The 17,105-nt window shown below is 43.6% G+C and overlaps 1 protein-coding gene across 3 annotated transcripts in view; it reads left to right on the top strand.

Annotated features, from left to right (window-relative positions):
* The window catches only part of Cmtm8 (CKLF like MARVEL transmembrane domain containing 8), a 95,194-nt gene that overhangs the window by 64,390 nt on the left and 13,699 nt on the right, over nt 1-17,105 (top strand). For all 3 annotated transcript variants that reach the window (XR_015439525.1, XM_004857826.3, XM_004857827.3), the window contains 2 exons: nt 7,129-7,302; nt 16,396-16,512. Coding sequence is in view for 2 of the 3 variants with exons in the window: in XM_004857826.3 (XP_004857883.1) it covers nt 7,129-7,302; nt 16,396-16,512 (291 nt within the window). In the remaining variant the exon portion in view is untranslated. The remainder of the gene's footprint in view (nt 1-7,128; nt 7,303-16,395; nt 16,513-17,105) is intronic.

Here is a 17,105-nt window from a genome sequence, read left to right as displayed (position 1 = left end):
AAGCTGAGTGTGAAAAATCTTGACCTGGAGAATAAACTTGCAGGCTAATGACATAAATGGAATCATCACCCAGGAATCTGGAGTAGGCCAAACTTAAGGGCTTAGCTGTTTTCAAACAGCTTGCCACCAACATTCCCCACCCAACTCAGCCTCTGCTCCCAGGCCGAGAAGTATTTCAGACTTCCCAGTGAGGTTGGTTTTGTCCTTGGCTTTTCTGTTAACCAGCATAGAATTTGGCTTTCTTTTTGTTGTTGTTGTTTTGTTTTGTTTTTTGGTACCGGGGATCAAACTCAGGACCTTGTGCTTGCGAAGCAGGAGACAGAACCACTGAGCTAAATCCCCGGCCCTAGAATTTGGCTTTCTTATCCTTTGGTCCTATGTGTTCTAAGTTTCAAAATATGTTTACTCCTTTCCTCTTGATGATTTTGGAAGGGTTTTGGGAGGGAGCAAAATTAGATTTATGTGTGCAGTCTGACATCTTTATCCAGAAGCCTAAATTATATGAAATACATGTGTAAGCCCTGTGGTTGGCACTGACCACAGCAGTGAACATAGATGAGTGGAATGGAATAAAGATTTCAGGAGCCAGGGATTTAGCTCAGTGGTTCCACCGCCTGCCTCCCAAGTACAAGGATCCGAGTTCCATCCCTGGTACCAAAAAAAAAAAAAAAAGATTTCAGAAGCTGACCCAATATATGGGAAGTCACCATATATGGGTCAGTTTGCTATGAAAAAAATAAAAGTATCCCTTCTTATCCCATATATAGAACTCATCTCTATCTGCATTAAAATTGTAAAAACATTTTTAATACCATAAAAAGATATAGGAGAGTATTTTTTATAATCTTGTGTTAAGGAAGATCTTCCTAAGCAGATAGAAGATTTCGTTAGTGACCAGTGAACTTAGTGACCAAGAATTAGTGACTAAAGAGCTATGTAAAAATGTAAAACTTTTTTCATTACAAAAGACACCATACAGTTAAAAAACAAAACTAGATGGGAGAAATATTTGCCACATATGTAGTTTATTGCACATGCAGTTGTGTAAAGATCGCTACAAATCAGAAAGTGATTTTTTAAAATCTTATCAATAAATAAGGAAAGAACTGTAACTGGTTAATAACATTTGAAGAAATTCTCTACCATCCTCAGCACCAATCAGTAAAATGCAACTTAGAGCAGAAATAAAGTCATTAAACATCAGTGGTTTTTAATGTCCAATCCCCACTCCAGCACCAGCATCTGAGAACTTACTAGAAATGCAGATTCTCAGATCCCACCTAGATATGAATCACAGACTCTAGGCATAGTGCCCAGCAGCCTGCTCAAACACACACTCCAGAGGATTCCGATGACCACCCACCTTGGAGACCAGGGCTGTGTAGCCAGGAGGATGGAGGAACCACATTCTAGTCATGGGTGACTCAGTGGTGCGTGAAGAAAGCTGGACCTATGAGTGTGTACTGTGGGATTCCATTCACTATATATGGAGATTTTTTTTTAAAAAACTAGCAAAATGAATCCAGGATGTTAGAAATCTGAATAGTTATTACTTTTGGAGGTGAGAAACACTAACCAGAAGCGGGGGTGAGATACCCAGGTGCTGGCTATATTCTGTTTCTTGATAGGGACGCTGGTTACACAGGTTTGTTCAGTTAGTGAAAATTCACCAAGCTTATCACTTAGAATTTGTTCCCCTTTTCTAGTCTATGTTGTATTTCAATAAAGCAGTGAAACAAAAAACATGGGTTCTTCCTTTTTTTCTTAATTAGATTTTTAATCATTCAAAGCCTGGGAATTAACCAGGGTTGACAGTGTACATCTGTAGTCTCAGCTACACGGGAGGCTGAGACAGAAGGATCACTTGAGACTACCAGTTCAAGACCAGTCTGGGCCAACATAGCAAGATTCTGCCTCAAAAACAAAGCATAGGAATTTAGTCTGGTGAAGATGGAAGGGAAAAGCTTGTGTACACTGATCAGAAAGTAAATGAGTACAATGTTTTTTGGAGGACAGTTTGGCGGTCCCTCTAAAACTTAAAATAATCTAGGAATTCTACCTCTAGAACTGCACCCTGAAATTCGGGTGTGCAGAGGTACATATTGTGAGAATGTTCCCTGGACATTTTTGTACAGGCATAAAAGAGACTACGTAAATTTCCTTCTGTAGGGGACTGGTTATGTAAATAATGGGAAACTGAGCAACTGTGAAGACTGGCACAGCTTTGTACCATGTAGTAGTGTGGAAGAATGTCCCCCATGCCATTGCTGACCACCAAAAGCAAGTTACAGGCACTCAATATGTTGATCCACATTGGTAAGGAGAAAGAAAAGCATATGCAGGAGGTGGTTATAAATGCAAGCAACAAGGTTAGGAAGGAGACACACAAAATTGTTTATACTGGTTTTTTCTTGAATTTATCACCAGTAAATAGGGGCAGGGGTTGTCATTTCCTTATATACCCCTGTGTTAATGTTTTGCCCACTGATCATTTTTTTAAAAACTTTTAAAGTCTTAGCTTTACTGTTCAAAAATTCTTAGCCTTTAAAAAATGCTTATCAGGGAAAAAATAAATAGTATTTGTGTAGTCTAAGCGCATAAAGATCTAGGATTTGTCTTACATGCAAACACACCAAGCAGGAGATGAGTAATGTTTTTGTAGTGATTTCCATCAGTATTGCTTACGGAGAGAGATAAAAGGCTTGCCTCTAGATATATTTCAGTTACCTAGGAAATTCACTTGGGTAGAACAATTCTTTTCTTGACAGGGACATTCTTTTTACTGTGTTTGCTGGTGAGGTCATAGGCCAAGTATGCTGCTGTTTGAGAGACAGCTCAGTTAATATTGTCCCTGTGTGTAAAAGTGACCGCTGCTAGCAAATTAGACAATGCAGCTCTGGACAGTAGGCTCTGCTTGCTTATTAATGGAAAACATTTTTGCATATATGGCCAAGAGCTCTTAGTTGAACCCATTTAGCTACACACAAGCTTGTGCAGGAAACCTAAACCCTTGCGATCCCAGAGAGACACCATAAACACATTTGCAGTGCTTTTTCACTCACTGTTATGTTTCCTGTGTGAATCATGAACAAAGGGCCCATCTGACCCTTTCACTTTGAATCAAGAAGCCCAAAATGTTGTTTGAGATGCTGCTCCGCTGAATTGCATCCATTACCAGCCATAGTGATCTAAGGCAATGTCAAATATAGGTGTATGGATTACCTGTCATTTAGGATGAATTCAGGCTCTAAAACCCCATTAGTGTGAGGCTTGGTGCTTTCTGGAATTACATCCATTTTGTACATCTTCACTTTCAATAAATTTTGTTGCCACAGATGTAAATACAAAAACACATCTCCATTAAGCGCTTTTTCTTTGGAATTCATATATAACGTCAAGCAGATAAAACAATGTCAATGTCTGACTCTAACAAGGAAAAACAGCAGTGCCCAGAATCTGTTACCTGCTCCCCAGCACATGCATCCAAACTCGAACCAAGTGGGCTTCTCTTGGAAGCAGTTTTAAATGGAAACGTGGGCTTAGTGAGCTTCACAAAAGTCTTCCTTTTTAAAGAAGGACCTAAAGTCTTCTCCCTGCAGCTTCTACATTTTAAATCCCTATCTGATAGGCTCCTCAAACTTGGTAAAGTGAAATCTGAGCTCATGGACATCTCCCTTAATCTGTTCCTCTATTGTTTGAGCTACATCAGTAAAACCCACTTCCTGAGTCTTATTAGAGATCTGGAATAAGTCATTGCAGTTTATCCCTCGCCCCATTTCTAATGCACAAAGCCCTATCCCTAAAATTTGTCATAAGTTTACTCACTGTTCAGTATTCACTGCTGCTACCATGCTGGTCTTGTAGACACCATCTCACATGGGTTATACTTTCTCTGAAGGCGTCTCCTCATACCTTTGCCCCTCCACATGTCCATTCTTCACATGAGCCCAGTGTTGTCTTAAAAAAATGTAACCTGACCTCATTGTTCTCTTGCTTAAAACCCTCATACCACCCTGAGTATAAAGTACAAAGTCCTTGGATCTCCCGGGCCCACACAATCTGACACTCCCCACCTGCTCTAACATTTTGCACCAATGTCCTACCTTACTTACTGTGCTTTCTTACAGGTCCTAGAAGGCAGCCAAGCCCTTCCAAGTCCCAGACCTTTGTTCATGCTGCATTCTGCACAGTGTTCTCCCACCATCTCACTAGTACCTTTCAGGCTTCCGACTGTCCTCAGCATGGGCCTCTCTGACACTTGTGTGCCTGGGGACAAAGCTACATTCCCTCTAGCCTAGAGTCTGGTCATACTCTTTCCTTTCCTGCACAGCACTTTGCACAGCTGTACAGTTGTAACTACTCAGATGCACTTTTCACCAGAGCCCAAGCTGTCTGTGAGCAGGGGCTGTTAGGTTTGAATCCCACTCTGTCCTCAGGACCTGTGAGCAAGGAGCCTGTCATGTTGTAGGTGCCCAAGTGATAAACAGAGGAGTGAAATCTATCCTCCCAGCTTTGCGATTAGCATTACTGTAATATTTGATTCTGTATACTACAAAGAAAGCTAACACAGAAATGACCTGAAAGCTTTTGTCGTACCTTGGACTTTTATTTTTTAGTCCATGTTTGTCATACAATATAGTGATGTTCATTTTAGGGAATTGATACAATGCATATACCATCTCTTAATCATTTTCAATCCCTTTACTTCCCTCTCACCTCTCTGCCTGCTCTTCCCATCCCCTTCTCTCAGAATCTACCTTCTAGTTTCCTATCATATCTCCTGTATTTTATTCATTTATGTATTTCTATTTTAAGTTTCTCATATAAAAGAAACATGCAATATTTGACTTTCTGAATCTGGCTTATTTTATGTAGCATGATAGTCTTGAGTTTTATTCATTTTCCTGTAAAAGACATGATTTTATTCATCTTTATGACTGAGTAATATTCCATTGTGGATATATCACTCATATTTTTTTTTACAATTTTCAAATATATATTTATATTGAAGTTTACTGTATGGGAAGACAATAATCCTAAAGGAAATGGAAACTGTAATGGATGGTCTGCATTGGGAAGCCTGATTTTCTTTTTTTTTCGCTTAAATTCTTTTATTGGTACATTTTAGGTATACAGTATGTTTACATTTATCATTGGGTGCTTGTACCTGTACATGATGAATCTTGGTTCTTAGTTTTTCTCCATTACCTGTGCACCCTTCACCCCCTGCACCCTTCTCTATTTACATAAACTTTGTTTCCATTTTTTTCTTTTCTCATAATTTTTCCTTTCCCTTCTTCCCTTTCCCCTTACCCTCCCACTTCCCCTACCCCTTTGGACCTTTTCTTCCTATTTCACATTATCAATTATTCATTTTAATCATTTAAATCCTTATTTACACTTTCACTTTCTCATACCAGAGAAACTATTCGGTATTTACACGTGTGTCCTATTTATTTCACTTAAGAGTATGGCCTCAATATGCATCCATTTAGCTATAAATGACTCTAGTTTCTCGTTCTTTACGGCTGAGTAGTACTCCATTTTATAAAAAAAAAAAAAACACATCTTCTTTTTCCAGTTTCCAGTTGATGGGCACTTGGGCTGTTTCCAAGCTTTAGCTATTACGAACTGTGCCGCTATAAACATGGGTGCACATATATTGCTGTGGTACGATTCTTTTAATTCTTTTGGGAAGATACCCAGTAGGGGAATAGCAGGGTCAAATGGGACCTCTAGTCCTAATTGTTTGAGGTATCTCCATACTGATTTCCACAGTGGTTGTTCCAGTCTGCACTCCCACCAACAATGGAGAAGGGTTCCTTTCTCCCCATACCTCTGCCAGCATTTGTTATTGGTTGCTTTCTTGATAGCAGCCATTCTTTCTGGGGTGAGGTGGAATCTCAGTGTTGTTTCCATCTGCATCTCTCAAACGACCAGTGATGTTGAACATTTTTTCACATGTTTATTTGCTGCTTTTACTTCTTTGTCTGAGAAATGTCTGTTCATTTCAGATGCCCATTTTTGAATTGGGTCTTTGAATTTAGGGGGTCTGATTTTTTTCAATTCTTTATATATTCTAGATAGTAGTCTTTTGTCTGTCACTCATATTTTCTTTATCCATTCATCTATTGACAACATCTAGGCTGTTTCCAGAGCTTAGCCATTGTAAGTTTCGCTACTGTAAACACTATAAACATGAGCATGCATGTATCACTATTGTATATTGTCTTTAATCTTTCAACACCCTAGAGTTTGATGCTATCCCCATGAAAAGTTCTCCAAGACTTAGGAATAGAGTCCTCTTGGTCCCTGGAAAGCGCTGCAATGCAAGTGCCCTTCTTTGCTCAGGACTTGGATCGCCTCCAGTCTAATCTGTTTTTTTGCCCTTAGTGTGGTGTTTTCCTTTGGTCACTAAGTTATGTGGATCCTGCTTTGAGTTTTGCCTTGCTCCACAGTGATGAAGAAATGGACTACGGCCAGCATAGGTCAGAACTTGTGAGACTATCCTGAGTGTTGCTGTCTGGACAGGGCCCTTTTTCGTTTTCCCTCTGACAGCTCTTGGGCCACATGCTGTCTGCCACCTGTGAGGAGTGCAGTGGTGACCCAAAAGTTGGCACAAAATGCCGCAGGCTTGACAGCAGATCAGTCCCAGGGACCACTTCTGAGTGGCCTGCAGTCTTGTTTCCTTGACAAGTACCAGCCTGGGATCAAATTCCAGCAATGGACATTGTCTTGTCCCACATGGTGTTTAAGACTCTTGGCGTCAGTTATTTTAAAAATATGATTATCGTGGACAAATTTGAGTTCCTGTGTTCTCCCTGGGTGAGAGGAGATTTGGTGAAACCACCCCACTAAGATTGGCAGGAGCTACATGAAGAGCATCCCCCTTAAAACAGGACATGGACTCCTGTTTGTCATGGCACCTGCTCTGCCTGCCTTGTCATTTCTCTTGTCTTCCTGGCATTTGTAGGCATGTGATTTGCAACCCCCATTTTTTAAGTCATGTGCACATGTATATATTCAAGAAAGTCACATTGACATTCTGTATAATTATTTTTTTCTCTGTCCCCACTTCCTTCTTCTTTATTTTCTCCTTTCTTTTCCACTGCCTCTACCATTTTACAGGTACTGGGATTGCTGGTATGGACGCTTATTGCTGGAACTGAGTACTTTCGAGTCCCTGCATTTGGCTGGGTCATGTTTGTAGCTGTATTTTATTGGGTCCTCACCGTCTTCTTCCTCATCATCTACATAACCATGACCTACACCCGGATTCCCCAGGTGCCCTGGACCACAGTGGTAAGGAGGCATGGGAGGTGTTCCTGTACAGTGCCCACTAGCTAGGGTGGCATGCAGTCTTCTAGCCAACTCAGGGTTGGCCACCCATACCAGGTGGGCCAAGCCATGGAGCACCCAACACAGCAGACAATCTCACCAGGATCTGATTGCTTCTCAAGGTTGCCTCTCAGAACGTAAAACTGGACACATTAGAAGGTCCAGGAATTCCTCTGAGGCTCAATAGCAAACTAGTACTCAGAAGCATGAATCAAGAAAAGCTAAGTTGGGGCCAGGGGATTTAGCTCAGTGGTGCTGCTGCCTGGTTCGAAAGCGCAAGGTCCCCTGTTCGATCCCCGGTACCAAAAAAAAAAAAAAAAAGAAAAAAAACCTAAGTTTTCTAGTTTATTAGTCCCTGTAAATAGTGTCACCTGCAAACAAGGGTTTCAGGGCACCAACCTCTGCAGATCTCTCTTCCTTCCTTCCTTCCAGCCTCTCCTTAATCCTCTGCAAACCACAGCTCTTTGATGTTAGGGCATGTTGTGTATGAAGAGTGGGGATGAAAAATGAAATCTACTGTGGCAAACAAACAGGTCTCTTCACATTGGGAAACAAGAGTAGTCAAGGTCAATTGGATTTTTGTCCTCGCTCTAGGCACCATGCTGCCTGTGGTTAAACAAGGTAAACACTCAAGCTCAGGGGAACTAGATGTATGTAGACCCAGTGCCTATGCCGTGTGCTCCAGTGGGTTATGTATATTCAGCCCAGGATAGCTGGGAACTCTTCAGTGAAGAAGTGACATTTAGCTTTATCATGAGGATTGAACATATCCTAAGTGGATTCGTGGAGGTAGAAGATGAGTTTCCCTTTGCCTTGAAGCATGGCAGTATTGTTGGGGAATTTGAAGTGGCCATATGATTTTTTTTTAACTCCAAGTGGTGCCACACATATGTATGTATTTATAAAACAGAGCTCTGGAACGATACTATTTTTTGTTTGTTTTCAACCAATATATCAGAAATATCCAGTTCTGCATAACTGACTTATGAACCAAATGTGAAATACAACCCACTTGAGGGTTGTAGGCTGCAGTTAGGTTGGCAGGCTTTCAAACAGTGCGGTCATTGCTCAGATGCACCTGGCTTTGTTCTTTCTAAATTGCCTTCAAAGCCAGGTTAGCTCCACAAGAAACAAGTCTACTTTTATTTTACAAAACAAATTGATTGACTATTGGCTATTTTCCCACCTCCAAGTGTGAAGATTCTCCAGTAGAGTTTCAGGAATGCATTTCAAGTTCTGAAAGTAATTCCAAACAAGGTGTTCACAACTGGCTGCACACACAGCACGATTGGAATCAGTGTTCTGCTTTCCCAGTGGGCAGGAGGAAAGGCAGCCTCACAGGAATGTTGCATTCAAAATCAGCCAGTACTTGGGTGTAATAGGAGCTATGGGAAAACCAGGGAAGGAAGGCTCAAAGTGAGGGGAGCATTTAAGGAACGCCATTTTGGAGAAAGATGAGTCTGAAAGTCATTCTTGAAGAAAGTGACCATGCACCTGGAAGAAGAGAATCTTGGACAACATAACAGGGGAGCAAAGTGTTAGAACGCAGAAGCGAGCAACACCTTATTTCCACCTTTGCTCAAGTCTGTTTCTAGTTATAGTGTCTAGATCACAGGTGTGCAGACTTTCTCTACAAAGGACCACACAGTAAGTGTTGTTATCTTATTGAGCTATACTATCTCTGTCACAACTAGTCAACTCTGCTCACAGCACAAAAGTATCCTTGGCTGATTTCTTTTTTTAAAATTTTGCCTTTAAATATACTTTTCAAAAATTAACATTACCCCCTTCTGGCACACCACAATTTTAAAACCACTGGATTAGCATAATCAGAACTTATCATCATAAGATATGTCCCCATTTTATACATAAGAAAATTGAGGCTTAGAGTCTCAAAACTATATAGATTTATACACCATGGAGGTCCAGATCCCTTATTTTCCACACAGATTTTTCTTCTGATTGCCTGCTACTGCCTGAGCAGTAGATAAGAACACCAACCAGAAGGCAAGACACGGGACCTTTAGTCCCTTGAGAACTGTTTCGTCATTTATGTCCTCAAGGCAGTGAGCCATCCGTCACGTGTGCCAGGTCAGACAGCTCACACAAGTGAGGAAACCCAGCTTCCTGCTGAATTCTTGCCCCCAGGCACACTTTCTTCGTATCTTAAACAAGTTGAAAATATACTTCACTTCTCAAAGAAATAATCTGGAAATGTGCTGCCAGGATTGGTATATTGTTTAATCCAGAAAGCTGAGTTTTTGTGTGAACTCTCCCTATTATAAAATGTTTAGAGCCAGTTTTTCCAAACTTCATTTTCTGCTGCTCAAGTATGTCTGACTTCCAGTTGGGGCTTTTATTTACTGTGCTGACAATGAACCATGTTTGCAACTCCTAAGAGCATTTGGGAGCTGAGTAAATGATGCTCATTGAAGATTCAGAGCGGAGACTAGGAAAAGTTTCCATCCACTAACCACTGAAGGTTCAGACTATTCTGTATCACCTGCTGCCAGCTGAGGCTCTTACAAATAAACAGGACTGCAGTGTGCCCTGGCTGCAGGGTCCCAATATGGCTCAGGAGTGCTGCAAGCGTCAGGTTAGGGCTCTGCGCTGAGGCAGCTGGTACCTCCTAGAAGCTTGCTACTCGGGCATGGGCACCAGGCAGGTGGTGTCACTGGACACTTCACAAGTGTAGGCCTCTCTTCCCCCACTGAATCAGAAACTCTGTAGAGAGCATGGGAATGTATTATCCCAAGCATTCCAGGTAATTCTTAGGCTCCTAAAGTGTGGGGAGCACTGGTTTACAGATAATTATAGGATGACAGTGCCTGAATCAAAACCTTTAGCCCAGATATGAATTAAGATTAGCTTTTTAAAATTTCAGAAAGGTAATAAGGCAATTTGGTGCATATACTACAATGTGGGATATGTGGCCCTGAATCTAGAGGAGCACACAAATATACACATATATTTGTGTAGAAGCATGAATTTTCCTGCTAAGAGGGATAATAAAGACCACATCACCCCCATGTTAGTTCAAGTCCATTTTTGCTGCCACATGACTTTAGAATTTGTTCTGGATTTTTGCATTGAGGGACCCTGAGATGGTAGAGAAGGTGTTCACAGTCCCCAGAAACTTAGCTGGGAGCGAACTCCTGGGACACTTGAAAACACTAGTGTTTCATGGTCCAGCTCACCAGTGGATAGGGCATGGAGCTTATCTGAACAACAGTCCACTCCCTTAACATGTCTGGAGAGGCATAACATCACCGGTTTCCTCCTTTAATATCCATCAAAAGCTACAGCTGCATCCCAGAAGCACCCCTGAGCTCTTAGGCTACAACTGTTCTAATACAATTTACTCAGAGAGACTTGAATGAGTTTTAGGATAGATATGATTTAAGCTAGAAATTTAAAGCAATAAAATGTGCTCTCTCACTGCTGAGCACCAGGGCCAACACAGTGCATTTCCTGAGGACTCATCCTCTGTTCATCCCTGCTGACGTGGCCACAAGCCCTGTGAGCTCCCCTGGGCAGGCATGCTTGCCTCTCATACCTAGGTGTCTGCTGTGTGTCAAATGTCACACTGGGTCCTTTAGATGCTGTGCTATTCAGTCCTCACAGTGACTGCAAAGATGGAACAGATTATCTCCATTTTGCCAATGAAGAAATCGAGGTACTCAGAGGATGTTGCCAAGCACAGCTGTCCACCTTGGCATCTGCCTGGCTCCTACTACACACTGATTATTCCAGTTTCTGTTGCCCCAGGAAGTGGTCGTTTGCATTGTGTCAACCTGAGCAGGAAGTGCCCTCACAGATGTGTCTGGGTGGTCTTTTCAGCAGAGCAGCTCTAAGGAGTCCCATTTGTTATCAAAAATCTTCTGAAAGATCCTTGCACAGATGGCAGGGCATGAAGGGAGCACATGACTTAGGAGCAAAGGCTGACAGGAAGTAGGCACCTTCCTGCCTGAACCTGCTGTCATCCAGTGGGATTGTGTCATGATGGGATCTGTGGGTCTTCATGTCCCCGTTAACCACTCACTCCAAGTGACTTAGTCTGCAAAGCACAATCAGGTGTGAAGCAACTGCTTCCAGCTGGTCTCTAGAGGACACAGTTGTGAAGCAGGAATAAGAAAAGGTAGAGCGCTTCACAGTTCACATTGTTCTTTAACAGTATTGTCTCCTTTGAGATAGGTGAGGCTTCTATGGTTTTGCCATCTTGTAAATTTAGAGTATAATCTGTTTGGTGATAAATTTGATATCTACAATAGAGAGATCCAATACAGCACTGGCTTAAAACTTCTCTCTCCTATAATAGTCCATATATAAGTCACCTGTCAAATGAGATCAGAAAGCACCCTGGGTTTCTCCTGTCTGTGGTTCCACCATCTTTAACACTTGACTTTTGGCCTGGGGTCCAAAGTGGCAGCTTCAGCACCTGCCATCACATCTACCATCTAGTCAGAGAGAAAAGGTAACAAAAGGGGCATAGAGAGGGCACACTTCTTGCCTTCAATTTGTAATGTTGAAGTTACATACATTACTTCACTTACATCGTGTTAGCCTAAATGTGGTCCTTCCAAGAAAAGCTAAAAAATAAAATTTTATTCTGAGTGACCATATGCTCAGCTAAAACTCTGCTACCATATGAGAAGAATGAACTGGTCACAGAAGACATCTAGCAGCTCTGCCACAGAGGAAATAGTTTAAAGGGGTGACTTGTCCAAAGCCACATAGCCAGTGAGTTGAAGGACAGAAGTCATTTCAAGTCTGTTTACTCAACCAGCTCCTGTATCCTGCAGCCTTTCTCCTGGTGGCTGGCCACATCCCCCCTCCTTTATTTTTCTCAGCTGTGGATTTAAAATACAGCTTTTCTGCATGTAGCTGAGAATATGTCCTACCTGGAAATTCCCAGCAGTCCTTTATGGTCAGCCCAGAGCTGGGCCTGAGAATAAGCTTTTCTAAGAGACTTATTTGTACTGCTGAGGCTGGTGGTCCACAGACCACACTCAGAATAGCACTGAGCAAATCTAATAGTTGGTTGTGGACAGGACAGGAAGTAAAGAGATGATTTTCATGTAGTGTCAGCCTTTGGCTAGACTACATCTGTTCCATCAAATATGAATGGCTTGCCAGGTATGGTGGTACATTCCTGTAATCACAGCACTTGGGAGGCTGAGCCAGGAAGATTGCTGTGAGTTTGAGGCCAGACTGAATTACATAGCAGGACCTTGTTTCAAAAAACAAAACAAGCAAAACAATATGAATGGCTCTTCCACTAATACTTGGCAATGGAGCCAAGAGCCAAAAAGCACACAATCGGTGAATAGAACATCTCTGCTGCCCCTAAAAGACAGACTCTAATGGAAAAGACTGATGTATTCGGCTTAATTACAACATTAAGCAGAGTGATAGCTTAGAAATACTGGAAAGAGAAACTGGTGAAGTTCTAGCAGTGCCAGAGGAAGGAGCCATTCCCAGCACCCACCTAGACCTGTAGAGGTTTGGGGAGTGCCAGGTGCTGAACCCAGTTGCTCTGTTTTCCATTAGACTCTCAAGGACCCAGTGTCAGGCAGCGGCCCAAGAACTTTGCATTTTCAGCATCTCATTATCCCTTGGTGTCCATTTTCTGCTCTAGTCATAGAATTTTCAGTTGGGGCCACGGCTACACCGCCAGTCCACCCTTCCCAGGCACCCTGATTTGGTGGCCTCAGGACTGAACCTGGGATACAAGGAGATGATGTGTGAAAACGCTGAGTCATACCCTGAGGGCAGGGCCTGTCCCTCTGTCCCACCACCCCCTCGGTGGCCAGGATACAGCTGTGCTGGAAGCACCTCCGGCCCTATTCGGATGGGAAGACCTCAGATGCCAGTCAGTGTGAAGGAAGGAGGCCGTTCCTGTTACCCTGAGGCTGCCTAGCAGCTCTGCTCATATACCTGTTACCTGAGAGAGGCATAAATGGTCTCTCTTAAATCATTCATTTGGGTTCTTGCTACCAAATCCACGCACTAACTTGGCATCACCTCAGGCCCCCTTCCCCTGGTCTGCAGACCTGAAATTTCCCTTACTACTCAGGGAAGTCATAAGCAACCTTCCTCTAATTCCCTTTTTGTCTCAGGAGCTAAAGGAAAGTTAGAAGTAGTCAGGTAAACTAGAAAGTACTGTGCATAATAGGGTAACTCTAAGCCGGTTTAAAGCTTAGTTCTGATGCTTTGAATTAGGAAGTGTATTTGACTGTGTGTGTGACACCACCCTCCATTATGTGGCTCTTTTTCTTTAAAAGTCTGTCCAGCAGGGGATGGACCCCCTTGGAGGGTGGTGAGCTGACCATCGCTAGAGCTGGACTCTTGGAGCTTGGATTCTCACACAGGGCAGGGAGGCTGTGCAGAGATTACCTGTGTGTGGCCCAGAGTCACTTCTGACAGACTGCACTCTGAAACCCCCACGAAATTAAACTCGCCTTCCATCTGTTCTGAAGGGATTAGGCATAATAATTAGAGATTATTAGCAGTTGGGCTTTCAAAATTGCAGACACCAGTAACACAGGGTGAGGATCAGCAAAGAGTTGCCAGCTGTTATCTGTACATGCCTTCATTTGAGAAAAAGAGCCTTTTTGATACCAAAAGGCCTGCCTCTCCTTACTCTCTCCAAAAAGAGCAGCTGGCCACCTTCTCTAAGAGCCTGTATTGTGCTGGCAGCTGTCTTCACCACTGCCCCGGGATGTTGTGAGAACAGGCATTTGTTCTGGGGAAGCTTTGGGATCTTCCAGCTTGAGCATCCACAGACCAAGAGCCTACTTCTCTCCCTCCTGTATCTGTGAGGCTGGGTGACATTGTAGAGTCTTCCTGTGTCCCCTTTCACTTCTTTAGCCATCCTGTGGTCTTGTTTAACCATTGGAACAATCTCAGAGACTGATTTCCTTGCTCTTTTCTTGACCATCTTTCCACCTGTGTTCACTGCAGTGCCCCGAGCCAGGCATCCTCATGGCATATTTACCTTTGGGAGTATTATGTGAGCCCGGAGAAGCCACAGTTAGGCCCTGTGAGATGGTATTAGCGGAGTCTTGTCACAAGCCAGCCAGGCCCCAGCAGGGTGGCATGGGGGAAGAATGCCTCTGCTGCTGTCTTACCTCTCACCAACCCTCTTCCCCATTTCTCTCCAAGGAAATAAGATTTCTAGTTTCCGTAGAGTTCAGGAAAGTGGATTAGGCCACATATTCACAGCTCAGGTATTCAAGGAGTCTTTTCCTCATCTTCTCTCTAACCCTTCATCTCACAGCTGCTTGGGCAAGGTCACAGGCATTCTGGCCAGCCCGAGCACCCTCTAAACACTCATCCTCGCCCCTTGTGAGAGGACCTGCATATGAATGGGTGCCCCAAAATACACGTTCAAAGACATTCATCACAGTAGTGCCTATAATCCCAGAAAACAAGGAACATCCAGATGCCCATCAGTAAGAGAAAGTTAATTGTGAGATGTAAGTGCTGTGACAATAAATGCAGTCAGTCTATGGGGACTACCTGAGAAGATGCCTTTTGTATCTTTTTAAATGGAAAAAAATAAGTTACATAACTCTGTGGCTCCATTTGTGTGAAAGTTTGCCTGGACCCCAGAAAGAAGGGTAGCGGTGTCTGCCAGATTGGATTTCGTTTGGCTCCCAGGAGTATGTGTTACCTGAGAGACAGAGACAGAATGAGAGAATCTTTCAACAGTAGTACATGGTGGGCTGGGGATTTAGCTCAGTGGTTCCACCACCTGCCTAGCAAGCTCAAGGTCCCGAGTTCAATCCCCAGTACCAAAAAAAAAAGTAATACATGGCTAGTTTATTAAGGAAAAATACGTTTAAGTTCCCCTGTAAGAGAGTATAAAATGAAAAGTTCTCCCATTCCTCAAAGGTACCTACATTGAACTATTTCTACATCTCTAAACAATTGGGAGTCCTTTACTTGGCAAATAGTAAATGTGCAACACTTTGTATTCTAAAAGGTGATGTGGGGGAAAAAAGATTTTCTTTTTTAAAAATGCACAGATGTGTTCCTGAACCAAAAACAAAACACACAGAACCAATGATTATAATGAGTTAATGAGTCATCCTGGGAAACCAGGGCTTCTTGAGGACATGTTTCTAATGGCAAATGAGTGTTGGGTGCTGCCAGAACCCCAAGTGTGACCCTGATGGAGCCCTAACCCAAGGACTATGTGGGCAGAGGGCAGAGGTGGTTTCAGGGATTTACACCTCATCTCAGAATCCTGGCGCCTGTGTGGAGGAAATGCTGCATACCTTTTTCCTCCGATTAAAAAAGTGTGGCCTGCCCAGTGCTCTGCATGTCTGGCCCACTGATAGACCACAGGGCCTACACGCTGAGAGGCATCTCTCTTCCTGCCTCTACCCAGCCCCACCTCTCCTGGTTGTGCAGACAGGACCAAGCCTTATACCCTGAGGAGTATAGTTTTCCTCGAGTTTAAATATAACCGAAATCTAGTTACCTACTTGGCTTCACATCTCTCTCTCCTTGAAAAGTAGGAACAAAGGTGAAGCGGAAGGTGGAATTAGTCCCCAAAGGGCTCTGATAATATCTATAATTGCCTTTTTAGTTTTAAGAACTTGCTTTTCTTAAAGAGGAGCTCAGTTACATGTCCTCCCCTGCTTACAGCCAGGGGTTAGGACATCAGTCAGCCTGTTTGGGGGACATTCTCTCCCAGTTCTGGCAGGGACTGGAGTGAACAGCCGCCACAGAGGTCAAGACCACAGAACGAGGCCAGTATCTGTGGCCGCCTCCCCCCACCACATGTCACCACACAGACGTCTGCATGAGATGAGGGCTGAGGGCCAGCTAAGGAAGAGCTGCAGCTAAAGGACCAGCTCGTAGTCTGGGTGGCCAGGGTGGGCTGGCATCTGACACAGGTGCTGCCGTGAAGCCTTCTCCTCTCGCAGACGCCTTCTCACAGGCTGGCCCCACTCTCCCCGCGCTGTCTCCTTGGGCCCTGACCACACTGGGTACAACTCTGGCCATTTCCGTGTCTCCCTCCTAAACACTGCCCCTCTGCCTTTCCAGGGTCTGTGCTTCAATGGCAGTGCCTTTGTCTTATACCTCTCGGCTGCTGTTGTGGATGCTACTTCTGTCTCCCCGGAGAGAGACAGTCACAACTTCAACAGCTGGGCTGCCTCATCGGTGAGTGACCCTGCCAGCCCCCACCCCCACAAGGTCCTCCTTCTCCCTTTCCAAGGCCTGCTGGGGTCAAGGAGGAGAACAAAGTTATCTGCAGGAAAAAAATCCCACTTGCAATAATGACAATGGGCTTATTGGTTTCCAACATCAAAAAAAGATGACCCCTCCTGGTGGCCTGCGGTGCCCTGAGGCTGAAACCTCTGCTGAAGTGCAAGCCTCGAGGCTGGAGCAGGATGAGGGAGCAGGGCTGTTTGGAATCGTTCTGCTGCCTGCAACTTATTGAGCTGGGGAAGTTGTAAAAACTGAGTGTATGATTCCTTTTACAGTGGACCTCGAGTTACATACAACTCGCCTGACATACGAACAACTTAGGTTACGACTGGAATTTTAGTTTTAACTTACAACCAAAGTCTTGAGTTAGGAACTAGATCCCAGCCGCTTGTGCTTCCAGATGGTCTGTGATACAGATTTAACCTTTAAAGAGTTCTGGAAGGAACATTACAGCATCCTTTCCTGTGTGGAGTTAATTGAGAAATCCTGGGCCAGTGTCTCCCTAAGGACACTGAGATCTGTGTGCAGGAGAGAGACTCTGAAGG

The sequence above is a fragment of the Heterocephalus glaber genome, unplaced genomic scaffold (genome assembly GCF_053883595.1).
Source record: "Heterocephalus glaber isolate CG9 unplaced genomic scaffold, H.glaber_assembly_v1.0 deba00001472, whole genome shotgun sequence".
Classification (NCBI taxonomy): Eukaryota; Metazoa; Chordata; class Mammalia; order Rodentia; family Bathyergidae; genus Heterocephalus; species Heterocephalus glaber.
This window is presented reverse-complemented; position numbering and strand designations above follow the sequence as displayed.